Source organism: Pempheris klunzingeri, chromosome 17 (assembly GCF_042242105.1).
Source record: "Pempheris klunzingeri isolate RE-2024b chromosome 17, fPemKlu1.hap1, whole genome shotgun sequence".
NCBI lineage: Eukaryota > Metazoa > Chordata > Actinopteri > Acropomatiformes > Pempheridae > Pempheris > Pempheris klunzingeri.
Window position 1 is genome coordinate 822,132 of NC_092028.1, and position 27,991 is coordinate 850,122.

At 46.2% G+C, this 27,991-nt stretch overlaps 1 protein-coding gene across 2 annotated transcripts; it reads left to right on the forward strand.

The window, feature by feature from the left end:
* Positions 1 to 651: 651 nt before the first annotated feature.
* LOC139216621 (zinc finger protein 850) lies at positions 652 to 27,838 on the forward strand. Of its 2 annotated transcripts, none has more exons than XM_070847796.1 (5): positions 652 to 700; positions 7,138 to 9,938; positions 10,506 to 11,615; positions 12,803 to 13,665; positions 27,414 to 27,838. In XM_070847796.1, exons 2-5 carry the CDS (start codon positions 7,366 to 7,368, stop codon positions 27,836 to 27,838), a joined length of 4,971 nt encoding a protein of 1,656 aa, XP_070703897.1. In that variant the 5' UTR covers positions 652 to 700; positions 7,138 to 7,365. The 2 variants fall into 2 exon arrangements, with proteins under 2 accessions (XP_070703897.1, XP_070703898.1); XM_070847797.1 differs by lacking the exon at positions 652 to 700 and adding an exon at positions 1,053 to 1,145.
* The last annotated feature ends 153 nt before the right edge of the window (positions 27,839 to 27,991 follow it).

The window sequence follows — 27,991 nt, forward strand, 5'->3', positions numbered from 1 at the left end:
TCGGTGAAAGTGGGCTGACGGTGAAGGTGTTGTCCCCGCTCGGCCGGCAGCATCATGTCGGAAACACTCGGCCAACCCCGCGGGATTTTCCACGGCTATTCCCCCACCCCCCACGGTGTCCTCCTCCCCGGCCGGCCGGGCTCGGGTGTCGCTCCCCGGGTTAAATCGGGGAGTCGGCCGAAGCAAATGTCGGCGGTGAGATGCTGCTTTTGTCCCGATAAATTCCCGCTGAGGCTGAACCCGAGCGGGAGGAGACGGGCCAAGGTCAGGGAGCCGTGCCGCTCCAGACCCCCCCGTTATTACAGGACAGGTTAGTCTGCTAAGACGCGGATCTTTCTGCTGGTCGCCTCGCATGTGTGCTCAGACCTGGGGGAGCTGCGCACGGAGGGGGACAGGTGTGAACCCGGGGCACCCGACGCCGCTCCGGGTCACTCCACCGGGCCCGGGGTAAGACCGGCTGTGGGTCCCGGTAAAAGACGGGCCGGCGCGGGGGGGTGGGGGGGCTCACACTGGGTTTGTTTACATTATGTGCGGACCGGGAGGGTTTTGATTGGCTGCTGCTGCTGCAGACCTGTGTGGGATGAGATGCTTCATGTTCTACCTGAACCACATGACTGACTGTGCACCTGTGTTGTTGGTCCCCAGGAGGGACAGCCGGCAGCCGGACACCAGCTCACAGCGGAGGGGGGCCAGGATGCAGGTAAACGGGAACAAATACACTGATAACTCTGAAGCCCAAGCTGAGAGGCTGCTCACGGACACAAACCTCAGACGGTCGGTCAGCGGCCAGTTTGATTATCCACTGACCCGCAAAGACCAGCAGGAAGTGACCGTCCCAGGTCCTCACGGGTGAAGATCCGCTTACTTTCTTGGCTTTACATCCTAATAAACAGAATATTTTTTGGATTTTGGACGATTTGTTGGACAAATAGAGACGTTTGATGAGGTCATATCGGCTCAGGATGCTGTGATGGACACTTTCCACTGTTGACTGACCATCAACCCACAAAGTAATAGTTAATAATGGAACCAGTCAATCATAATGAACTTAGCTTTAAAGACACAAAGCTCCACAGTGGTCTGGGTGGTTGAAACGGGATGAAACGCTCTCAGGATGTGAGCTGAACCAAAGAATAAAGTACCTGGTGAGGAAGAGAATAAAACAGGCGGCTTTTTTTATTTTTTAAATTGAGTTTGGGGATTTAAAAGATATTTGTTCAGGTAGTTATATTTCAAACATACAACTATTTGCATGTTACAAAATGATCTACTTCAAAACCAATGACAGTAGATTAGACATGAAATAACCCCAACAGGTGACGATACATCAGCTGGTGTCTGCACCTGTCTGACCAGCAGGAAGTATTCACTTCATTAGTGTTATTCATTATTCAGAGGGTGGAGCCTGAAAGGACTCCCTGTTTCTAATTATTATTATTATTATTATTATTATTATATTATGTGTTAATATTCTTTGTTTATATCAGCCAGCCACTGTTGGAATAATCGACCTTTAAGAAAACCTTTAGTCTGTTTTCTGTCTCAGTAAACTGGATATTTTTAAGTTTTCTTGTGTTGGTGGAACAAAACCAGATGTCAGCTGGGACTCTGAGAGGCTCTGACTGTCCTCATCCTCACATAACACTCCTTTGGCTACAGGTTGATCTGCATTTTCTAATTTTTTTTAACAATTAACTGATGAATCATTTGGTCCTTAAAACGTCAGGAAACAGAAAAATGTCCATCGCAGAGGTCTTGACATGTCTCAGTTTGTCCCACGAACAGTGTAAATCCCACAGTATTCATTTATCATCGTGCAGAACCAAGAAAAGAAGCACGAAAACAATCGGGTGATAAAGTAACTAGTCATGTTTTTTTGTCAATTGATTAATAGACCAGTTGTTAAACTGTGCAGCTCTGCTGCACCTTTTAAAACAGGGTAGCAGTTTATAGAGGATGGTCAATAGATTCAGCTGTTTTAAAGGGTTTCCTGCCCAAGGTTAACTCTGCTGTTTCTCCCCCTGGGTCCCCTCTGTTCACATCCTGGTGTCTGAGTGACTGGTAGGTAGTAAAAGTGTTGGAACTGGTCCAGTAGATCACCTCAGCTGCACCTGATCACAGCAGGTCCGCTAAAAGAGCTTGTTTGATCCACTGACAGGCTCAGAGTGTTATTCTAAGTGTGTGACAGCATCATGGAAAGGATCCCTACAGAGAGAGACCTGGAAGATCCTTTTGGTTTAACCACAAACAGCACACACACCAGACTACATTCACTAAAACAGGGATTTTAGAACACAGAGGCTGTGAGCTGCTGGTCTGCTGCTGCCTCCATCAGTTAGTCTGTTATTTAGTGGCTTTGGTGTTTTAAAGGGTTGAGTTGGGATCAAAACTTTTAACACAAATTAATATAATATCTGTGTAACTCACAATAACACACACACACTGACTGATGGAGGCAGCAGCTCCTGTGTCCTGTTCTCTAAAACCCCTGTTTTAGTGAATGTAGTCTGGTGTGTGTGCTGTTTGTGGTTAAACCAAAAGGATCTTCCAGGTCTCTCTCTGTAGGGATCCTTTCCATGATGCTGTCACACACTTAGAATAACACTCTGAGCCTGTCAGTGGATCAAACAAGCTCTTTTAGTGGATCTACTTTCTCTGCTGAAGTGATCTACTGGACCCATTCCAACACCTTTAGTATCCACCATCATTTAGAGACCTTGGAGTTACCCTTTAAATGGTTTTCATTTGTAAAAAAAAAAAAAGTGTGTGTGTGTATATATATATATATATATATATATATATATATATATATATATACACGCACACACATATATATAAAATTTAGCCTTTATCTGAACTAAAGAATAATCATTGAGGCTGGCACTTATTTACAGTGATGTCTGGTATAAACAGATGTAAAATAATTGAATGGAACAAGACAGATGAAAACGGTTCAAACAAGAATACAAGTAAGGGCAGAAGATAAAAGCTCAGTGTCTATTCAGCTTCCTCCAGGGAGGATTTACGGCTGCTAACAACACATTCAAGTCCCATTTCAAGGCCTCAAAACCCACAAATTATTCCATGATGAACCCAGGTTTGGAGGGGGGGTTCCAGGTTTGGTGGGTCTGCAGTACTTAAGGAGGTTCCAGGACTCCCTGAGAAGGTTCCCCTTTGAGGAAGCTGTTAGGGTCTTGTAAGAGGTTCCAGGAGTCCTTGAGGAGGTTTCAAGATGGTTTTAAAAGATTCCAGGAACCATTGAAAGCGTTTGCAGGGTTGTTGAGGAAGTCCTGGAGGAGCATCTCTTCATCACTCTGTTGGCCAGGAGGGACTGGAGAAGTTGTAGAGGTCTTTTCAGAGGTTCCAGGGGTCCTTGAGGAGGTTGTAGGCAGTTCTTGAGGACGTGATGTCTAATGTGGGTCCTGGTCTGGTCTCCAGTGCAGGACTAAACCCGTCCGGACCGACTCTGTGTGTGTGTGTGTGTGTGTGTGTGTGTGTTATATCCACGGTTAACGTTTATTTTCATCATGGATTTGTCCAGAAAATGTCTGAAAGCGGTGACAAACATCTGTTGTCTGTCTGACCGACTGTCCACAACCTGAACACGTTCACGCGTTCGCTGAGGTCTGAGACGAGGAGAAGCACGGCGCGGTCACATGGGCCGACTGACAGGATGACCGTCCTGGTAGCAGCACAGAGCCGAGCGCCGACGCTATAAGAGCCACACTGAACGTCGGCGGCCACGACATCACGGCCGGCTCAGGGTCCGTTCGGCTGCTGGGTCCTTGAACCTTGAAAAAGTGCTTGAAATTCACAGTCGGACTGAATAGGTTGTTTTTTGGATGAAGTAGTTAACTGAGTGAGGCAGAGCTGAACTGATTATAGTTAGTAAGGTGCTGGAAAACCTTGAAAATGCTCGAGAAGTGCTTGAATTTGTTGTCGCTGAACCCTTGTTGTCCCTGGAACACCTTACGGCCTGATAACCGTCACAGAGACGAGGCTCCACTGTTCTCCCACTCAGTCCCAGTCTGGATGCAGGAGCCTTCACACTCGCTGGGGTTTTGCTGCTTCGGCTTTTTAAGGTGCTGAAAATCCCTCCAAGCTCCCGAACTGCTGTCAGTAACCAGTCAGTCCTCAGTCAGTAACTAGTCAGTCCTCAGATTAGAGGCTGAAGGTGGCGTCTGTCTGTCTGTCTGTCTGTCTGTCTGTCTGTCTGTCTGTCTGTCTGTCTGTCTGTCTGTCTGTCTGTGGTGATAAAGGCTCTGAGGGTCTTTAGAGGCCTAGAGAAGTGCTTCCTGTTAAAACACTTCCTGCTGAAGGAGCAGAAAGTCGCTGTGTTTGCTTTGGAAAACCGTCCCCGGTGAGGCGTTTAAGGCCGGTCTGTAAATGAGAGTGTTGGAGGAAATGAAAGTGAAAAGAGCCCAACAGACGGCTGAAACATCACAAATGATCAGCGATCAGCTCCGTCCGTCTGATCGGACTCAAACTGAACCGCCTCCGTTCAAACGGTCCGGTTAGCCCGTTGACTTTAATTAAGCTGGTCGCCGTGGCAACCAGGTTGATTAAACACAGACGCGGACGGCAGCGGCCGGCTGTCCGGATGCGGTCGGTCTCGGCAGGTAGAGCTCGGTCACGCCGTCCCACCTGTCTGTCCTGTGATCGATCACGCCGATCGTGTCCGTATTGATCGGACGTGCCGTCTAACCGCTGTGTGGTTCTCCCTGCTCTGACTTTCCTCTCTGCCCCCGTACCTGCCAGACCTCCTCAGGGCCTGTGTGTGTTCCTCACCCCCCCCCTCTTCCTCTTCCTCACCCCTCCCCCTCTTCCTCCTTGCCACCATTTTCTTCTCCTGCCAATCAAACCCTCCTCCACGCCTTTATTTTCCACTGCTTTCCTTTTTTCCCTCTTTCACCCTTCACTCCAAACACCAACAGCCCGTCGGCCCTCCTCCCCCCCTCCTCCCCCCCCCCTCCCCCTCTCCTCCTCCATGTTTTTATCCACCGTTACCTTTCTTCACCTGTGTTGTTTCTCTCTTTGTTTCCATCCGTTTATCTCCTCCCTTCTTTCTTTGGCTCTTCTCTAAAACACACTAACAACAACAGTGGCGGCACGTGAACGTCCCTCTAACCTGTTGGAGCCGCTCGTTATTTCTCCTTAAACCCAGTGCAGTTTGTGCCGGGACGCGGTTAGAGGCCCCCCCCGCTCGTCCTGCGCTGATCTCTGCACCGCGTACAGGCTTCAAACGGGTGCTGGGATTCCTTGAAAATGCTTGATTTTTAGTTTTTCAGTCTGCAGGCTTTGAAAAGTTCTGGGGTTTTGAACCAAGTGTCTGAAGCTGCTTGTAATAACTCGTTCTCTGACTGAAAAGGTCACATATATTGTCTTGTAGATTCACTCACCACAGCCTGAAGGTGCTGGAAAAGCAGGAGCCCTGGAGATAAAGAGATGGAAAAAAGAGAAACCAGCGTCAGTCAATGAGAGAACTGCTTGTATTCTTCTTTTAACGTCATTAATAACTGAAAAGGTGAGCGGGCGATTAAAGTGTGACTCCACATTAACTCTGTGGGTCACATGACGTCCTGCCCGGAGCCGTACAGACCCAGAATAGTGGTAAGATGAGACTGAAATAACTCTCAGCTTTATGTCCAAGTAGGCTTTCACACACAAGATGTTTGAGTATCAGATGTATGGATGTAGAAATATAATAAAGATAAATAAAAGTACCTCAGTCAGGAAGTGTTGACATAAAGTAGAACGACGACGATAAAATATCTAAACATTCTCACAGCATAAATTATAATCTGATGTGATTGATTCTAGTTATTGATCATTCATGTGTGCATCAGTTTAACGCATCAGCTGGTGAAGGTGGAGCTCCTGTTAATGACTTCATATCCTTCTGCCACTTTAATCATCATTGATTATTGATTGTCTTTCAATGATCTATAACTGTGAAGGAACTAAAGCTGTGGGATACATGTGGTGCAGTATTTACTGTGAGGTTTGGTGCAGGAGAAGTAGAAAATACTATATGATATAATAATATAAGTACCTGAGAAGTGTACTTACACTGCTCATCACCTGTAAATCAGGTAACATGAGTCTGTCTACAAAGTCCTTGTGACTTCAGAGAGAGAGTGTGTGTGTGTGTGTGTGTCTGTGTCTGTGTCTGTGCTGGTGTCTGTGTGTGTGTGTGTGTGTGTGTGTGTGTGTGTGTGTGTGTGTGTGTGTGTGTGTGTGTGTGTGCGTGCGCAGATGATCATGGCTGCCTGCTGTAATCTGTAACAGATTACAGATGAGCCCGTTAATTCTGTCACAAACATGGACTCACTTTAATCACCTCAGGTCCTGAACCGCATATTGATCTGATTACTAACTTGTGTGTGTGTGTGTGTGTGTGTGTGTGTGTAGTTTTGTGTATATTGTTTGCTTTAGTGACGTTGCCTGTATTTCTACATTGTATTTCTACCCCATTAAAAAACATTAGTAATAAGTAAAAGCTGTAAGCTAATAATCACATTAAATCAGTGCAGCAGTCAGAGGGAGTGTTTGCTGTACAGTCTGTGAAGCCTCTTGAGGTCAGTGTGTAGTTTGTGTTACTGTATGAATGAAGTTGACTTGATAAACATGTAGTGCAGTAAAGAATACACCTTTCCACCTGCTGCCAGCAATCATGTGAAACAAAGAGCAGTCCGTAAATCCTTGCTTTTAAAAAATGACTTGAGTGCTTTAACTTGTTGGTAAGTGTGCTGTTAGTCAGGTAACCGTTAAGCTGTCAACACTGTCAGTGTCACAGGTGTGCCACCCTGTCACAGGTGTACCACCCTCTATTTGATCTAGTTTGTTTTTCTCTGTTTTTTATTTATTCAACGATGCTTTTGAATCCCCTGTATTTTATCTCTTTGTCGTCATTTTTATTTTGTTTAGTCTTTCAAATCTGTTTTATTTAGTCTTGTCTTATGTCACTGTTCTGCTACTCTTCCGGGTTTGTACGGGTGCTGGAAAACCTTGAAAAAGTGCTTGGATTTTGAATGAACTGCTTGAAATTGTTTGTGGGGGGGGGTGTTGAAGCTAAAATGGGGAGTTTGTCGCTCTTCAAGTGACCATCATCTGTTTTTCTTCTCCTTGTCTCCACAGTGATCCCTCATTGGCTGGTGTGACCCCCGCAGGCCCGCCACCTCCCAGGGTGGGCCCTGATTGGCTGGACCTACACTGACGGCTCTTGGGGAGAAAATGGCCGCCGCCGCCGCCGCCCCCCAGCTGAAGAGCTAAGCCCCGCTGTTTCCTCCTCCACCTCCCTCACATCACTGTTCATTGCTGTATTGTGAACCGTGATTCCCTCCCAACGATTTGCTTTAGAGTACTATGGCAATGCATGATATGAGTCGAGCCAAGGGTTTCCCCTGTAAAGAGTGTGATATGGTTTGCCCGAGTACTCCAAGTCTTCTAGAGCATATGAAAGCACATTATCAGCAAGAAGAGACCGGACGTTTTGAGTGTGAACAGTGTGGCAGAATTTACAAGCACGCAGCTAGCCTAGCTAATCATAAAAAGTCTCACGAAGTGGGTTCGTTCCAGTGTCCAGTTTGTACGCGCACCCTGCCCAACGCAGTAGCTTTGAAGAACCACCTTCGTATCCATACATTGTCCCCCAGTAGTGCACACACAGAAGAGGAGAGCGAAGAAGTACCCGAGGACGCAGGCCACGACGAGAGGGACTACGGTCTCGCCCAAGACCTCTCGGACGGGTTTGGGCGCTCCCATTTGAACAATAGTGGTATGGGACATAGTGTCCTGCAAAGCCACGAGACAGACGACCACGGAAAAAAAGGCTCCCCAGAATCCGACGACGCTTGGGACAGACCGTTCAAGTGTGATCAGTGTGACAGAACCTACCGGCACCACGGTAGCCTGGTGAACCACAAGAAGTGTCACCAGCAAGGAACTTTTAAGTGCTCTGTGTGTTTTAAGCAATTCAGCAACCTGGCTGCCTTAAACAGCCACGAGAGAACTCACTCGAAGTTCAAGACCCCCGGGGCCTCCATGGTGAGCAGCAGCAGTAGCAGCAGCGGCCTCCATGACTCGGAGCGCAGCAGCGGCACCCAGTCGTCCCAGGGCGACGACACGGCGTCCTGCTTCTGCCACCTGTGCCAGATAGCGCTGCCGAACAAAGCAGACTTCCAGGAGCACATCCTGCTGCACAACACGGCCTCTCCCTCCCTCGGACTGCCACGCAGTTTCCCCGGCATCATGCCTCACAACCTGAGCGCGGTTCGATCCCCGGCGTACACGCCCGCCCTGGGGGACCCTCTGCCCCTGCCGCCCCTGCCCAGTGAGAAAAGGGGTCCCTATGACCCCATAATGGGCCCTCCAGTCAACAATCCCATTTACACATGTGCATACTGTGGCGCCGGACACCCAGATCTGGAGACCTTGAAAGTCCATTATCTGACCCACGATCCCCACCCGGCCTCCCACAGCCAGGACAGCTCCATCCTCAACTCGGACACGCTGAGCTCTGGATCACAGGGCTCGGTGTCCTCTCCCTCCGGAGGCCGTGTGCCCCAGGCCAATTCTCCAGATGACGGAGAGCGGCGTTTCAAATGCGGGGAGTGCGGCAAAAGTTACCGGCATGCAGGAAGCCTGGTCAACCACAAACGCTGCCATCAGACGGGCCACTACCAGTGCACCATCTGCTGTAAGCAGTACCCGCACCTGGCAGCGCTGCACAGCCACCTACGAAGCCACAAGGGGCGCCCCTCCAACCAGCCAATCAGTAACGACAGCAATGATTGGCTATCTCCGGAGCCGCTAACTCTGGACTCCCAGCAGAGCTACGTCCAGGAAGGCAGCGGCGCCACCACTCCAATCTCTCTGCCGGGCAATCTCGGTGATGCCGCCCACTTTGTACCGGACGGCGGCCACAGCAGTGGGCTGGATTCTCTTGAGTTCCACGATCGCTTCGATGGCAGCTCCCTCTCTCAGAGCAGCTCTGCCCACCGTCAGGCCGACAGACACGTGTGTGCCGACTGCGGTGAGATGTATGGAGACGTGTCTGGCATCAAGTCGCACATGTGTCCCCGCCGTGGCCAGCCGCAACAGCAGCAGGGCAACATGTCCAACGGTTTTATGGGGAGCATGAACTACCACAGCTCTGGTGGGACCTCGCTGTCCGCAGGAAGCTCCAGCAGCCTGAAAGAAGGCAGCAGCCAGCGGCAGTATTCCCAGAGCGGGGGCAAAAGAATGGGGAGCAACGACAAAGACGAGGACGATGACGGAGAAGTGTATCAGTGCTCGGTGTGCGGCAACCACTACGCCAGCCTCAGAGCTCTTAGGAGCCACCTGCGCAGCCATGCCAACAACCCAACAGGGCCGGGACCCTCCAGCCTGGAGCAGGACTGGAGGATGATCTGCTCCACCTGTGGCCAGAGCTTCTCCAGGAAGCAGGACCTCCTTAATCACCAGCTAGTCCACGGCCCCCAAAGGCCGGACGGCCAGCAACAGGGTATCGGAGGCAGCTCAGCTAATGGCAACGACAAGATGGACGGACGCAACCACATTTGTGTCGACTGCGGGATGTTCTTTGCCGACCGCCACCACCTGATCACCCACCTGTGCCCCGGTAAGAATCGGGCAAGCACACTGAGCAAGCAGGGCCTGAACGGAGCCAAAGGGATGTCCGGAGGGGACGGCGTCGGTGGTGGGGTTGCCGGAGGTAGTCGCGATGTTGGTGGCGATGGACGTAGACCTATGGTTGACCAAAGTGACAAGCCCCACAAATGCGACCAGTGCGGTCGAGGATACAGGCACCCCTGCTCGCTCCTTAACCATAAGAAGTCCCACAAGACTGGCGTTTTCCGCTGCTTGGTGTGCCAGAAACGCTACTACAATCTGCTGGCCCTCAAGAATCACCAAAGGACCCACTTTGATCTAAAGAGGTAGGACCATTTTTTATGGTTTTAGAGATTTTAGATGATGTCACATTTTACACACTTCTAAGAAAACTGGGAATAACAAGATATAAAAGATTAAGATGTCAAAGTTTGGCAGTAGGGTTTTATCCTTGACAAAGCACTGAATCGTTCTAAATTCAGATTCAGGGTTGGTCCAAAAAGTTTTGCTAAGCGCTGGGTGTTTGTCATTGTGGACATTGTTACAAAGCACCAGTAAAGTTTGTGTTTCAGAACATGTTTAGGTTACGTCAATGTTGGGCGAACTTGGTCTAGATTTCAATCGGGGTTCAGGGTTCCACATTCTTAATAGTTGAGTTGTGACTGTGTTTTGGGCTTGTTGAGGCCTACAAAGTTTAGTGTTGTAACATTTGTACCAGGACCACCAACTTTGTCAGGGATTTGACTTTTGGGTCATAACACGTAAACTAACCGCCTTAACACAGGATCATGTGTAATACCGCCGCTCCCCCAGTACTGGCAGAAGTTTATGTGTTTCATGTATTTACAGAGATTCTGTTCTGTTTTCTTTATCTCTGCCCATTCCTGCTGCAGGCACAAGTGTGAAGAATGCGGCAAGGCTTTCAAGATCCAAAAGCAGCTGATCAACCACCTCCGCCTCCACGAGGAGCACCGGGCCAAAGGTCTCGTCCGGACGGGCCCCAACGGTTCCCGCTTCCAGCAGCCCGGCCCATCACAGATGCAGACGATGAGAGGGGAGTCATCAAAGGGCCAGACGATGGCCATCAAATACGGCCATCAAGGGTTCAAAAAGCCGTATTCTTCAGCTGGAACTTCCAGGCCCCAGAAGTTTGACCCCGCTGAGAGTGGACGGCGGCCTTTCTCCTGTGAAGAGTGTGGAAAGACGTACCGCCATGCAGGCAGCCTGGCCAATCACAAGAACCTTCACAAAATTGGGGAGTACCACTGCAACGTTTGCAACTCCACATACCCCAACAGGCTGGCAATGAAGAACCACCTACGTCTCCACTTCGCCCAGAAGAAGCACAACTGCCAAGAGTGTGGCAAGGGCTTCCGCACCCAGAGGCAGCTGGCCACCCACACGACAGCTGGCCTGTGCAAAGGCCCGCAGGGCCCCGGGGCCCAGATGGATTTTGAGTGCGACGGCTGCTGTGAAGGCTTTGCCACAGCCGATGAGCTGGCGGCCCACGACTGCCCGGCCCAGCACCTGCCCTCATCCTCCTCCACCAACAGCTCCACCAATATCAGCATGGAGAGGAGCTCCGTGGACCTGGACTCTGATGAGAGACCCTACGCCTGTGACCTGTGCAGCTGCGCCTACAAACACGCCAGCTCCCTGCTGAACCACAAGCACACCCACAAGACGGGCAACTTCCGGTGCAACTTCTGCGACAAGCCCTACACCAACTACATGGCGCTACGCAACCACATGCGCATCCACACGCAGCGGAAGAAGCACATCTGCCACACATGTGGGAAAGCCTTCCGGCTGGCCAGGTTCCTCCGCAACCACCAGAAGGTCCACGAGGAGGGCGCCACCCCCTTTGGCTGCCCCACCTGTGGGAAGAGTTTCCAGGGGAGATCCGGTCTGGCCAGGCACCGCTGCGGGGACAACCAGGTAGGCATGGAAGTCAGGAGGAAGGCCACTGCACCCACGGGAGAGGGCGAGGAGTGTCGGTACACGTGAGTTCTCGTCAGTTGTTTGTGATTCTACGAAGTTGAAAAAAAAAGTAGTGAAGATAAATTTAGGTCTCTACATGTCTATTACAGGTATATGATCTCCAATCCGGCTTCCTTGGGACCATACGCGTGCCGGAATTCGGATTTTTCTGAAGTTTGGACAAATTGAATTAGTGGAGAGACCAGATAAGTCAACCCTGTTTGCTTTCAGTTAGCATATATCACACACTTGAGTTTTCTTTAGGCTGCCTACAGTCAAACATTTCATGTTTAGATGTGTTGTTTTCATGCCTTGTTTTCTCAGCAAACTTTGACACAGATTTGATTTAAGTGTTTTGTGTGTGTAGCATATTAGCACACTTTAAGCACTGATGTTGTGTGTTCCTTGCCCTTGTAATGATTTTGATTGTAGTCTTTGATTTGTTTGTGTTTGTTTTCTTTAGGTAGTATCGTGACACTGGCCAGTCATTAGACTAGAACATGGAGTTTTGTGTGTTGGGGCTCTTGCATTTTGATGTCTTGGCAAACTGAAATCAGAGGGAAGATTAGGAAGTATTTGCTAGCTGCACTGCACATGTCTTGAGGCAATCATCAACAGTTAAAGGAATTTTCTCTGCGGCTCAGAAGGTGGAGGTTCTTTGGGCACGTTTGATGGACTTTTCATCACTACATTCAGAATTTAGCAAATCACTCCAAAGAAAGTTGTGACAGAAGGTCTTTGAAATTGTTTTCAGATGTGAAAGAAGCCGTATGAAGCTCGTGTCCATTTGTGCAGTGCAGGCAGCGGCAGATACCTCCCAGTTCCCTGCATGAACCCAGCTGTTTGTCCTTAGCTCCTCCCATGTCCCTCCCTCCCCCACCCAGCAGCCACCTCCCCCATGACATGTGTACAAGCCGTAACTTTAAATGGTACACCACTTTGTAGTAGTCTTCTTCAAAAGCTTTAAGCCGGATTTCAGATCATATACCTGTATGTGCAACATCTTAGATGATGACTAGTTAGAACATGTCAATAATTCTAAAAGAAAAAGTGGTAACCAGTAACTGAGATATTAACTTGGCTAGAACAGTGAAAACAAACTTCCATCTTCAGCTACTAATCTCCCATTTTCTTTCCCTCTGTCCCCCATGACCCCCCCCTCCTCCCCAAACCCCCCCCTCCTTGTTTTTCCTTGTTTGTCTCTGCACAGATGTGATCAGTGCGGCCGCTCCTACCGCCATGCCAGCTCCCTCCTTAACCACAAGAACACCCACACCGTCGGTATCTACCACTGCGCCGTGTGCCTCAAGACCTACTCCAACCTGCTCGCCCTGAAGAACCACCGCCGTATCCACTCCGAGACACGGCGTCACCGTTGCCACGACTGCGGCAAGGCCTTCCGTGTTTCCTCCCAGCTCTACAACCACCGACGCGTCCACCAGAAGCAGCGGGAGCTGACCTGCCGGTCCTGCCAACGAGCCTTTCCTACGCACGCCAGCTTCAGGCTCCACATGGAGATCACCCACGGCCAGGCGCCGCAGCCCCGCCAGCCCAGACCCCAGCAGCCCCGACCGGGGGGCTCCCAGGAGCTGGGCTGGGGGTCGGGCCTGGACCTCACCTTGATGCAAGAGCAAGGACTCAACCCCAGCAGCATGACCAAAGCCCGCGGCCGTGGGGGCAACAGTGAGGTCATCAAGTCCCATGTCTGTGACCAGTGTGGTCGGTCTTACCGCCACGCCAGCTCCCTGCTCAACCACAAGAACAGCCACAAGACGGGGACCTACTTCTGCAACTCCTGCCAGAAGGAGTTCCCCAACCTGATGTCCCTCAAGAACCACCGACGGATCCACACCGAGCCCAAACGCTACCAGTGTCCCGACTGTGGCAAGTCCTTCCGGGTGTCCACCCAACTCATCTGCCACCGCCGCATCCACACCAAGGAGAAGCCGTTCTCCTGCCAGCAGTGCGACAAGCGCTTCTCCTCCAAGTCCAACCTGAGGCACCACATGAAGGTGCACTGGAGCAGCTCGACGGCGCCCCCTCCCATGGCCATGGGTGCGCCCAACTTCCTGGGTATGCCCGGCGGCCCCTTCATATAAGCTAAGGGATGAGGGAGGGGGTGGGGGGCTGGGGGAGACACAGGGGCATGGGAGGGGAGGGGTGGGGTGGGGTGGGGGGGCAGTCACATGCCAAGGTTTCTGGAGGTGCCAAAATGTAGCTCTTCCTCCTGCTCGCTCTCCTCTTCCTCATTTTCCATGTGTGGCTGTAGTGTGTGTGAAGGACAGTCCAGGTCCTGCATGACTGAACATACACACAAAGCAGGAGCAGGAACACAAAATGGACGCTGCACACACTCACACACACACTCACACAGGTAGCGGACTGAAAATGGAGGACGTGCACACGTGCACACACACACACACACACACACACACACACATACCTGAGGCTTCCTTCACGGACGCTCCCATGAGGCCTTGGCTGTAGACATGTCCGACTGTCCCACACAGACTGACCGACCGTCAAACGGGCCGGCTCACGTGGACTGATCAGACCTGATGTAGTTCTAGAGAAGCTACAGGACTTGATATACCTGCCTTACTCCCTGCTGCATGTCGCCCTGTAAAACGGAGGCTTTCTGGAATATTAACCCCCCCACACACGGCTACAGCGCCTGAGCTGTAACCCGACTGATTGTTGAAGACGAAGCCCGGCTCGTACAGACTGATGAGTGCCGCGGTAGTGACTTGGCTGACGGACTGAGTGTCGGCTGTGAGGAAGTCCCGTGTTGTTTTCCACTACGGAGCTGTCGTGTCCGTTTGAATCCCAGCAGGAGCTGATTGGTTCTGTGTTGCTGTTGGTTTCTCTGCCCCTCCCCCAGCTCTGACGGTGTTTGTAGGGAGTTTTGTCTTGATGGTATCTTCTCTCGTGGCCTTTGTCACAACGTTTTTAACCCACATTCTGACCGAGTCGGTCCAAACCAAGCTCACACTGTTTTTATGGAAGTGGACGTGCTGGTAGAGACAGAGGGTTGGTTTATTTTTCCTTTTTTGTACCTAAATGCTTTGACGGGGGACAGCAATGACTTCTGGGAGCTTTTAGGACTGAAGACGGGACGCTTCGGTCTTTGAGGGTCTGGTCTAAGTGTGTGTTTTGTGTGTGTGTGTGTGTGTTACAGAACACAATGAGCTTTATATTCTCGTAGCCTCCCAACAGACCACTTGGTGACGCCTCATTCACACGCACAGATTCACCAGGCGCCGCAGCGTTGGCCATTAGCTCGATAAAACAGAGGTCTGACTTTGTCCGACTAATCGTCCAGAACTCCAAAACATTCAATTATCAGAATGAAAAACCAAGAAAAGCAGCACATTTTGACATTTGACAGCTTTGAACTGTCACATGTTTGCACAAAAATGGACCTAAACAACTAATCGTTTCTCAGACTGGCTGCCGATTAGTCTCCATTTGATTGACTGATCAATTAATTGATTTATTAACGGTTTTATTAGCCAGTCGTTGCAGCTCTACACCAGCACAAGAGTCCCGTGGATTCAGAACCTGATTGATTGATCGGTCAACAGCTTCTCTTGGGTTTTTTTCCCCCCAAAGCTCCATTGTGTGTTAACGAGACCTCTTTGAGTCTCTTCCTTCAGGCAACCTCCACATGGTCTTCATCAGCAGATGAAAAAAGCCAGTAAGTGGACGTTGAGTTTCTATTTCCATGGTAAACAACAAACTTAAGAGGAAAATTCACACATCACACCTGAGCCAGTGATGAAGACTGTGGTTAAAAGCTCCAGAAAGGGCCAGTAAGTGGACCTTAAGCAAGATTTCAGGTTGAACGATAACTTGGCGTTGACGTCTGTTTGTGGACGTTTAACGTTCACCATCTTTTAGAAGCAAGTTGTTCTCAGATGGCGTCGCTATGGTAACACCCACGTCTCCAGGTCGGCGTCGCTCGCTGAAGTCCACTCACGGAGGATTATTCCGTCATGTTTCTGGTGCTTTTAACCGAATCAGAATCTTCATCAGTAAGCGGCCTTTGAGTTTGGGCTCAGGAATGTCTGGAGGTCTGTTTCTGCCAAAGTGACGGAGAAAAAAGATCAGACAGACTCGATCCACGTCACGCTCCAGTGTCTCCTCATCGTGTGAGCGTGCGGCGCCGTTTCCACCAGACGGCGCTCGCTCCACTCTGACCGCCGGATCATGAGTGTTTGACGGTGCGGCTAAACGCCGTGACGGGAGAGCCCGGTGACGCCCCGTCCACCGGGGCTCTCTGCCAGTTTTTCACTCAAGTTGAATGTTTCTACATCTGCTGCGTCTTTGCATCGACCTTGTACGCCGGAAGGATCGTTGTGTTCCCGTCACTTTGGCAGAAACGTGGTCCGGCAGCTCGGCGCCCCGACGGTTCAGGCGGACCAGATCCAGAGCTGCAGGCCGTCGTGTCCTTAAAGGACAAGACGGGAATTTAGAAGCTCATTTAAAAAAAAAACAAATCTCCAATATCGATAGATCAGCCACGCAAACAGATGTGATAAAGAATTGTGAGAAACAACGTGCGATAAAAAGCCGGATCGCTGGCGTCAGATAACATCCGGTGGTCGTCTCCACGCCGAGCGGCGCCGTCTCTGTGAATCTGTGCGTGTGGACGGCGGTGAGTCGGCGTGAGGGCGTCCCGGTCGGCCCGGATCTCCGTCTGAGGCTCCGCCTGGAAACGGGAGGACGAAAGCGGCCGGAGGAGTAAAGAAAGGTGTACATTGTTGGGCCGGAGCCGCCCCGGTTCTGCCCGTCTGATCCTGTATTGTAATCGTTCTCCTGCCTGTCCTCTGCAGAACCTCTTTTCTAAGAAGGAACACAGACGACGGATCCTTGTAGTAATGCATTTATTTATATTATTATTATTATTATTAACACTTGTAATGGACGGCGCTAGTCTTTAGGATGTGTGAGTTTAGAGCTGTGTTGATGTAAAACACCCCCCCATCCCTACCCATAATGCCCCTGTGCTGTGGAGGCGATGGACTGGACTCGGGGCTCCGCTGAGACTCTTCTGTGTTCTGCCGTGAGAAGATTTGAGGATCTGAACTGTAACTTCACGACAGGACGTGTTTTTTCTCGCCTTTTAACCAAGTGATGTTGTGACGGTGTGTCTCAGCCGAGCCTTCCCATCATCCCCCTCTTCCATATTTATCTCTACACCGAGTTTGACCGGTCCCGCCCCGCCCCCCCGCCCCTCCTCCTCCTCTTCCTCTTTCACAAAAATCAAACTCACGTTGAAAAGGGACGACGACTCGGTGCCCCTCCTCTTTCTTTGGAGTGCATTCAGTCCTCATCATTTGAACCTTTTTTATGTTACACTTTTATGGTAACCTCTTGTATTTATTGGTGTTATTTTTGTTTTTTCCTCATATTTAATTGCGTTTTTTGACTATTTGGAAGCCTCTGTGTGTGTTTTAAAAAAGAAAAAACCACAGTTTGTCAGCGTTTATCAGGAGCACTGGTGCTAGTTTTAAAAAAGAAAAAGATTAAAAAGTCAAAGCCGTGCAGTGACCGTCAAGTGCTGTAGGAGTCGATGTGATCTTGATCTAGAACACAGAAATAATAACTGTACATTCTCTATTTTTATTTTTGCATCTTTCTTCCTCCACCATGTTTGCTTTTGGTTTTCTGAGTGGACACTTTCCCGCCTGCATTTCAAGTAGTTTTTAGAGAGAAGAAGAAGAAGAAGAAAAAGATTGGTTTGGAACAACTATAACCCCTTTTTTGTTTTAAAGTCTAACGTTTTTGTTTCCATGCATATATATGTAATGCTTACTATACACTTTTATAAACTATGTTTTGATAATTCATTTCTTAACAGAAAAACTTGTCCATATACTATAACCCTTACTGCTGAGTACTGAAAATAAATAGCTGAAAACAAAACGCAGCAAGCTCGGTGTTTTCAATCCGCTCTCCTTCAACAGCTCAAACACTGAACTTTACACTCTGTGGCCACTTTATTAGGAACGCTGTCTGATGTTCACCATCACCCCTGTTTCTAACCCAGGGTCCCCTCTGTCCACATCCTGGTGTCTGAGTGACTGGTAGGTAGTAAAAGTGTTGGAACTGGTCCAGTAGATCACCTCAGCCAGCAGGGAGAGAAGCAGCTGTTCTCACTTCATTCAAACACACCAGACTACATTCACAAAAACAGTGATTTTAGCTCCCAGAACACAGGAGCTGCTGGTCTGCTGCCTCCATCAGTTAGTTTGTTGGTGCTCTTGTGTGTTAGACAAATATTGTGTTGGATCCAAACTGACTATTTAAAACACCAAAGTCCCTCAGTAACACACACACACACTGACTGATGGAGGCAGCAGCAGAGCAGCAGCTCCTGTGTCCTGTTCTCTAAAATCCCTGTTTTAGTGAATGTAGTCTGGTGTGTGTGCTGTTTGTGGTTAAACCAAAAGGATCTTCCAGGTCTCTCTCTTTAGGGATCCTTTCCATGATGCTGTCACACACTTAGAATAACACTCTGAGCCTGTCAGTGGATCAAACAAGATCTTTTAGTGGACCTACTGTGATCAGGTGCAGTTGTCCCAAAGGATCACGTTGCAGCCATTGCAGCCCGTTTGGTGTCTGCTGGCTGAGGTGATCTACTGGACCAGTTCCAACACTTTTACTACCTACCAGTCACTCACACACCAGGATGAGGACAGAGAGGATCATGGGTAGAAACAGGAGTAAATAATATTTTTTAATCTCTGCTTTAAACGTGTCCTACTGGGGGGCACAAAACTGTTGGGGTGTACCTAATAAAGTGGCCACTTACTAAAAGTGACAGCAAACAGGATCAGCGGTGATCTGCTGTCTCTTCCTTCACTGCTTCACTCCAATCGTAACGTCCAGTCGTAGATTTTCTAGACAGAAAAACGCAGCGGCTCAATCTACAGAAGATTCAGCGGCACGCAGCGCACACGTTAACACGTCTGTGACTGACAAACATTTCAATAAAGATTATTCAAAATGAAAGACAGGTGATTCACCTGTTGGCTTTGTTTTCTGTGTTCTGATTGGAGCTTTCACACAATTCATTATATATAAACAGTCACTTTAACAAATAATAGAAGGAAAGACGTTTGTCACTGGGTGTATTTTATTTTGCTTCCGTCTTGGTTTCTTTTTTAATCTGGCCTTTTAAATCTTCCGTATTTTCACATAATCCGTCCAAAACATCGAAGCATGTCGGTCGCAGGAACGTCTGTCAACACACGTGGATCAATAACTGAATCATTTGATCAGTTTTTCAGTCGTCACATGCGTAGTCAAGGTGAAACGTAAACTACAGTTGTGAAGCACTTCCTCCTCCTCCTGCACCAAACCTCATAGAAAATATCACCGTTTTTACTGCCCCCGTTTATCTGACAGCTTTACTGTACAGATTCAGATCAATCACACCAAACTCCATCAATCAATACACTCTACTGACCATTCTGATGTATTATTAGCTTAAGATCAGGCTTTATTTATCCTCGATAGGAATATTTTATATCTAAAGTCATTCAAATTAGCTCCATTTTCACCAGCTGCAAGTCACGAACGCACAAATGATCTAGAATCAATAATCTCGTCTATAATCTGATTATTCTGCGTCAGGAGGACTTTTACTTTTGGTGCTTTAAGTTAATTTTGACACTGATATTTTTTTTTATTAACGTTTTGAATGCAGGAGTGTAGTATTTCTACTTTTAATATTTCTACCTGTAGTATTTCTACTTTTAATGTTTCTACCTGTAGTATTTCTACTTTTAATATTTCTACCTGTAGTATTTCTACTTTTAATGTTTCTACCTGTAGTATTTCTACTTTTAATGTTTCTACCTGTAGTATTTCTACTTTTAATGTTTCTACCTGTAGTATTTCTACTTTTAATGTTTCTACCTGTAGTATTTCTACTTTTAATGTTTCTACCTGTAGTATTTCTACTTTTAATGTTTCTACCTGTAGTATTTCTACGCTGCAGTTTTGGCTCCTTTAATTTTACAGAAATAGATTTTTATTTTCTGTTTTCGAACGTTTTGGTCCCAGAGGCTGAAGACAGTTTATTGTACGGAGGCTGAAAGGTGTTTTGTGTAAAGTTGGCATGACAGCAGAGAAAATAAGCTTTTAATGTTAATAATAACAGAAATCAATGAACAAACGTTCATTAGAGAAGATCATTAATCTGCTGATCAAATGCAGATTTAAATGATGAATTTAAAACAACAAATAATTGATTTCACTATTTAAATTTCTTTTCCATTCATCATCGGATATTAAAATCATCTAGTTTAAAATTCAGATTTTAAGTTTTTAAGGAGCTGGAGGTCAAAGGTCACTGTGACCTCACAAGACACGTTTGGTCACAACTCAAGAATTCATTCGTTAATTATGACAAACGTTTTTCTCACCGCGGTTCAACGTCAAACTACGTTATTCACTAATTAAAGTACATTGATATTCACTAATTATCTTACATTGATATTCGCTAATTATCTTACATTGATATTCGCTAATTATCTTATATTGATATTCGCTAATTATCTTATATTGATATTCGCTAATTATCTAACATTGATATTCGCTAATTATCTTATATTGATATTCGCTAATTATCTAACATTAATATTTGCTAATTATCTTATATTGATATTTGCTTATTATCTTATATTGATATTCGCTAATTATCTTACATTGATATTCGCTAATTATCTTACATTGATATTCGCTAATTATCTTAGTTGATATTCGCTAATTATCTTACATTGATATTCGCTAATTATGTTAGTTGATATTCGGTAATTATCTTACATTGATATTCGGTAATTATCTTAGTTGATATTCGGTAATTATCTTACATTGATATTCGCTAATTATCTTAGTTGATATTCGCTAATTATCTTAGTTGATATTCGCTAATTATCTTACATTGATATTCGCTAATTATCTTAGTTGATATTCGGTAATTATCTTACATTGATATTCGCTAATTATCTTAGTTGATATTCGGTAATTATCTTATATTGATATTCGCTAATTATCTAACATTAATATTTGCTAATTATCTTACATTGATATTCGCTAATTATCTTATATTGATATTTGCTAATTATCTTATATTGATATTCGCTAATTAAAGGACATTGATATTCGCTAATTATCTTACATTGATATTCGCAAATTTTTATATTGATATTTGCTAATTATCTTACATTGATATTTGCTAATTATCTTATATTGATATTCACTAATTTCCAGTTAAATGGAGAATTATTGAACAGAATTATTAATTGGTCAAATTTAGTGATCTGTTTGTTTTGTAATTAGTGATCCATCATATTTAATGTAATTACTAATTGTTTGTTAAAGATTCTTCATTTATTGTCTGTAATTAAACAGAAAATGATTGATTAGTTTGCATGGTGGCACAACCAGATGATTATTGATGATGGAACCAGTGATTGGCCGACTATGGTCTGTTATTTCTGTATAACGGACAGTTGCTATGGACGGTTGCTATGGGTGGTTGCTATGGACGCTGTTCTGAAAGCAGAAGCAAGAAAATCAATTTTCATTTCATCGTTTTTCAGTCAATATTTTCTGTTCGATTATTGATTTCTTTGGTATGAAGTCATGTGATCAGCGTGACAAACCCGACCGGATCAATCGTATTGTGATAATAACCGACACACCGTACGTTATGCATTACGTTAATTGATTGATTGCCTCGCGAGCAGTTTCCATGGTAACAACAGCGTCTGGAGGCTCAGTCGAGTTGAGACGAACACGATTTAAAAAAAATGACGAACATTGTGAAAAATAATAATTAGAGAAGAATTAAACAGGACAGCTGTGACCAGATGTTTGTCAATCGATCGGTTGATCGATCGATTGATCAGCAGTCCAGAATCTGAAACTCATCAAACTGTCGAGGTCAGTGTTCAGATTTTCATTTAACATATTTAAAGTACTAAAAGTAAATTAGATATTATTGATCATGGTTATTGATCAAATCTGATTATTGATTAGATTCTGTTTTAATGATATGAATCTGTAAAGTTACTGACGCTGTCAGATAGCTGGAGGACAGTATTTCCTCTGAGGAGGAGGAAGTACAAGTACCCACAAGTTGTACTTTAACTAATTATAAATATATAAATGATTATTGTTAATAATCATTTTGTCCTCTGCGGGACACCTGCAGCACTTTGTGTAACTGTGACGTTTTATTTAAATAAAATGAAATAATTAATAATAGAATAATAAAATAATTTAGTTCAGTGAAGTCAATTAGAAAAGAGTGAAACATTAAAATAAGCATCGACATACAAAACTACATTCACATTTTCAGGGTTTATGTTTTGGTTCTCCAGATGACGGCGTTCACGCCTCAAACCTGCAGCAGCTTCACAGTAAAAGTCTCCAAATCCTGCTGCTGGGGGGCTTTTACTGTGAAGGAGCCGCCAGCGGGAGACGTTCTCAGGCTCTGAGTTTTCATTTGATTCGACAGACTCAGAACAACAAGTTACTGGTTAAAAACTCCACTTTAGTGAATGAGCTTCTGATCAGGTCGGTAACTGAGGTTTTCAGGAAACAGTGCGGCTGTCAGGGACTATTTTCAGCAGCGGATGAATCCACATTTGGTGCAGCAGCTGCACATGAGTGCAAAATAACAGTTAAACAGCCGGAGGAACAAAACAGATCCTTTTTAACGCAGAACAAGTCCCATAATAAGGAAAGTGTGGTTTGTCTCTGAACCAAACTCCATTCATAAAACGCTGTAGTTTACCGCCGTCCTCTGCAGTGTGCTCTCAGGATGAAGGTTTGCATTGATTGTGAATTAATTCTTCAGGTTTCAGCCAAACGACGTTTAATCAACAGACAGAAAAAGGATGAAAACGGATCTTAGTTTGGATTTGACACACACAATGAATGAATGAATGAATGAATGATTCGTCCTGTTCAAACTCACCATATGAGAGTTTTGTCTTTTCACAGAGTAAAGTTTCTGGTGTAATAACCCTTTACTGTAGATCTGCCCCAGCGTCTCTGCTGACACGAAGCTCTGGTCATTGAATCAGCAGCAGCTCCTGGAAATCCTTGAAAACGTTTCATGTGTTTTTTAAATGACATGTACTGTAGACTACAGACCGTAACATGTGCTGTAGACTACAGACAGTAACATGTGCTGTAGACTACAGACAGTAACATGTGCTGTAGACTACAGACCGTAACATGTGCTGTAGACTACAGACAGTAACATGTGCTGTAGACTACAGACAGTAACATGTGCTGTAGACTACAGACCGTAACATGTACTGTAGACTACAGACAGTAACATGTACTGTAGACTACAGACCGTAACATGTGCTGTAGACTACAGACAGTAACATGTGCTGTAGACTACAGACAGTAACATGTGCTGTAGACTACAGACCGTAACATGTACTGTAGACTACAGACAGTAACATGTACTGTAGACTACAGACCGTAACATGTACTGCAGACTACAGACCGTAACATGTACTGTAGACTATAGACAGTAACATGTGCTGTAGACTACAGACCGTAACATGTACTGTAGACTACAGACCGTAACATGTACTGTAGACTACAGACAGTAACATGTGCTGTAGACTACAGACCGTAACATGTGCTGTAGACTACAGACTGTAGATTTACTGTAGACTACAGACAGTAACATGTACTGTAGACTACAGACAGTAACATGTACTGTAGACTACAGACAGTAACATGTGCTGTAGACTACAGACAGTAACATGTGCTGTAGACTACAGACAGTAACATGTACTGTAGACTACAGACCGTAACATGTACTGTAGACTACAGACAGTAACATGTACTGTAGACTACAGACCGTAACATGTACTGCAGACTACAGACAGTAACATGTGCTGTAGACTACAGACCGTAACATGTGCTGTAGACTACAGACTGTAGATTTACTGTAGACTACAGACAGTAACATGTACTGTAGACTACAGACCGTAACATGTACTGTAGACTACAGACAGTAACATGTGCTGTAGACTACAGACCGTAACATGTGCTGTAGACTACAGACTGTAGATATACTGTAGACTACAGACAGTAACATGTACTGTAGACTACAGACCGTAACATGTACAGTAGACTACAGACAGTAACATGTGCTGTAGACTACAGACAGTAACATGTACTGTAGACTACAGACAGTAGATGTACCGTAGACTACAGACCGTAGATGTACTGTAGACTACAGACAGTAACATGTACTGTAGACTACAGACAGTAACGTGCTGTAGACTACAGACCGTAACATGTACTGTAGACTACAGACAGTAACATGTGCTGTAGACTACAGATCGTAACATGTACTGTAGACTACAGACAGTAACATGTGCTGTAGACTACAGACCGTAACATGTACTGTAGACTACAGACAGTAGATGTACTGTAAACTACAGACCGTAGATGTACTGTAAACTACAGACAGTAACATGTACTGTAGACTACAGACTGTAACATGTACTGTAGACTACAGACAGTAACATGTACTGTAGACTACAGACAGTAACATGTACTGCAGACTACAGACCGTAGATGTACTGTAGACTACAGACAGTAACATGTACTGTAGACTACAGACCATAGATGTACTGTAGACTACAGACCGTAGATGTACTGTAGACTACAGACAGTAACATGTACTGTAGACTACAGACAGTAACATGTACTGTAGACTACAGACCGTAACATGTGCTGTAGACTACAGACCGTAGATATACTGTAGACTACAGACAGTAACATGTACTGTAGACTACAGACCGTAACATGTACAGTAGACTATAGACAGTAACATGTGCTGTAGACTACAGACAGTAGATGTACTGTAGACTACAGACTGTAACATGTACTGTAGACTACAGACCGTAGATGTATTGTAGACTACAGACAGTAACATGTACTGTACACTACAGACAGTAACATGTACTGTAGACTACAGACCGTAGATGTACTGTACACTACAGACAGTAACATGTACTGTAGACTACAGACCGTACATGTACTGTAGACTACAGACCGTAGATGTACTGTAGACTACAGACCGTAGATGTACTGTAGACTACAGACAGTAACATGTACTGTAGACTACAGACCGTAGATGTACTGTAGACTACAGACAGTAACATGTGCTGTAGACTACAGACCGTAGATGTACTGTATACTACAGACAGTAACATGTACTGTAGACTACAGACAGTAACATGTGCTGTAGACTACAGACCGTAGATGTACTGTAGACTATAGACAGTAACATGTACTGTAGACTACAGACCGTAACATGTGCTGTAGACTACAGACCGTAGATGTACTGTAGACTACAGACAGTAACATGTACTGTAGACTACAGACCGTAGATGTACTGTAGACTACAGACAGTAGATGTACTGTATACTACAGACAGTAACATGTACTGTAGACTACAGACCGTAGATGTACTGTAGACTACAGACTGTAACATGTACTGTAGACTACAGACAGTAACATGTGCTGTAGACTACAGACCGTAACATGTACTGTAGACTACAGACAGTAACATGTGCTGTAGACTACAGACCGTAGATGTACTGTAGACTACAGACAGTAGATGTACTGTAAACTACAGACCGTAGATGTACTGTAAACTACAGACAGTAACATGTACTGTAGACTACAGACAGTAACATGTACTGTAGACTACAGACAGTAACATGTGCTGCAGACTACAGACCGTAGATGTACTGTAGACTACAGACAGTAACATGTACTGTAGACTACAGACCATAGATGTACTGTAGACTACAGACCGTAGATGTACTGTAGACTACAGACAGTAACATGTACTGTAGACTACAGACCGTAGATGTACTGTAGACTACAGACAGTAGATGTACTGTATACTACAGACAGTAACATGTACTGTAGACTACAGACCGTAGATGTACTGTAGACTACAGACTGTAACATGTACTGTAGACTACAGACAGTAACATGTGCTGTAGACTACAGACCGTAACATGTACTGTAGACTACAGACAGTAACATGTGCTGTAGACTACAGACAGTAACATGTACTGTAGACCACAGACAGTAGATGTACCGTAGACTACAGACAGTAGATGTACTGTAGACTACAGACAGTAACATGTACTGTAGACTACAGACCGTAGATATACTGTAGACTACAGACAGTAACATGTACTGTAGACTACAGACCGTAACATGTACAGTAGACTATAGACAGTAACATGTGCTGTAGACTACAGACAGTAGATGTACTGTAGACTACAGACTGTAACATGTACTGTAGACTACAGACCGTAGATGTATTGTAGACTACAGACAGTAACATGTACTGTACACTACAGACAGTAACATGTACTGTAGACTACAGACCGTAGATGTACTGTACACTACAGACAGTAACATGTACTGTAGACTACAGACCGTACATGTACTGTAGACTACAGACCGTAGATGTACTGTAGACTACAGACCGTAGATGTACTGTAGACTACAGACAGTAACATGTACTGTAGACTACAGACCGTAGATGTACTGTAGACTACAGACAGTAACATGTGCTGTAGACTACAGACCGTAGATGTACTGTATACTACAGACAGTAACATGTACTGTAGACTACAGACAGTAACATGTGCTGTAGACTACAGACCGTAGATGTACTGTAGACTATAGACAGTAACATGTACTGTAGACTACAGACCGTAACATGTGCTGTAGACTACAGACCGTAGATGTACTGTAGACTACAGACAGTAACATGTACTGTAGACTACAGACCGTAGATGTACTGTAGACTACAGACAGTAACATGTGCTGTAGACTACAGACCGTAGATGTACTGTAGACTACAGACAGTAACATGTACTGTAGACAACAGACAGTAACATGTGCTGTAGACTACAGACCGTAGATGTACTGTAGACTACAGACAGTAACATGTACTGTAGACTACAGACCGTAGATGTACTGTAGACTACAGACAGTAACATGTGCTGTAGACAACAGACAGTAACATGTGCTGTAGACAACAGACAGTAACATGTGCTGTAGACTACAGACAGTAACATGTGCTGTAGACTACAGACCGTAACATGTACTGTAGACTACAGACAGTAACATGTGCTGTAGACTACAGACAGTAACATGTGCTGTAGACTACAGACTGTACCTCTACAGGACAGACACGTGTAATATCACTGACCTTATTTTACATACGTGACCCAAGTTAACGTTGGGGAGCAGATTGGTTATGTTTAGGAGGAGATGACGACCCCGACCTCCTCCCCATGCAGACGCTCTTTATACGACGTCACCTGACCTCCACCTTTGCTCCCGTCATGATCACGTCGACCACTAGAGGTCGCCCACCTTTTCAAACTGTTGTTATCAACATTTTGCTTGGAGAGAGGATGAGGTGAAGCCGTTAGCCGTTAGCGTGCCAACATCGTTTCGTAGTTTCACCCTCAGATGTCTTTATCCTCAGTACTGTAAATCCAGCAGCACGCCGCTCAGGTTATGGAGGTAACTCTGCGTCAGCGGAGCCTCACTCAGATTGTTTGTTAGTGACAGGAAGCTTCACTCTGTCTTTGGCGCGTGGTAGCGGCCTCTAAGGCCTCTAGATCAGCCTCTAAAAACTGGACCTCTGTTGTTATTTCTGTCACTTGGCTGGGGTCTGAACCTCAGTGCAGCTCAGACGTGAACTAAACGCTGCTGTTTTCTCCTCTCAGATCTGAGTCCGGAGGGTTCGACCAGCAGCCCCAGGAGCTTCGTCTGCAGCCAGTGTGGTCGGTCTTACCGCCACGCCAGCTCCCTGCTCAACCACAAGAACAGCCACAAGACGGGGACCTACTTCTGCAACTCCTGCCAGAAGGAGTTCCCCAACCTGATGTCCCTCAAGAACCACCGACGGATCCACACCGAGCCCAAACGCTACCAGTGTCCCGACTGCGGCAAGTCCTTCCGGGTGTCCACGGCGCTCGTCTGCCACCGCCGCATCCACACCAAGGAGAAGCCGTTCCCCTGCCAGCAGTGCGACAAGCGCTTCTCGTCGCGGTCCAACCTGAGGCACCACATGAAGGTGCACTGGAGGGGTCCACCGCTGTCCAGAGGGACGTCCTCCGCCTTCCTCGCCGTCCCCTCCAGACCGTACTGAATGACCGACCTCGCCGCCTCCTTCTGAAACCGTCTGGACCACAGCGACTCCTGAGGGACCCTGGATGGAGGTTTTGGTTAGTGGGAGCTTCAGGTTTAAGTCTGACAAGTGACTGAATCCCTGATCATGAAATTCAACCTGAATACGTCACGT

What these genes read in the sequence shown, in the direction of transcription:
- LOC139216621 (XM_070847796.1), top strand. Translation starts at nt 7,366, where the DNA reads ATGGCAATGCATGATATGAGTCGAGCCAAGGGTTTCCCCTGTAAAGAG. An exon ending in ACCCACTTTGATCTAAAGAG is followed by an intron (nt 9,939 to 10,505) that starts GTAGGACCATTT and finishes TTCCTGCTGCAG; the next exon opens with GCACAAGTGTGAAGAATGCG. An exon ending in GGGTGCGCCCAACTTCCTGG is followed by an intron (nt 13,666 to 27,413) that starts GTATGCCCGGCG and finishes TTCTCCTCTCAG; the next exon opens with ATCTGAGTCCGGAGGGTTCG.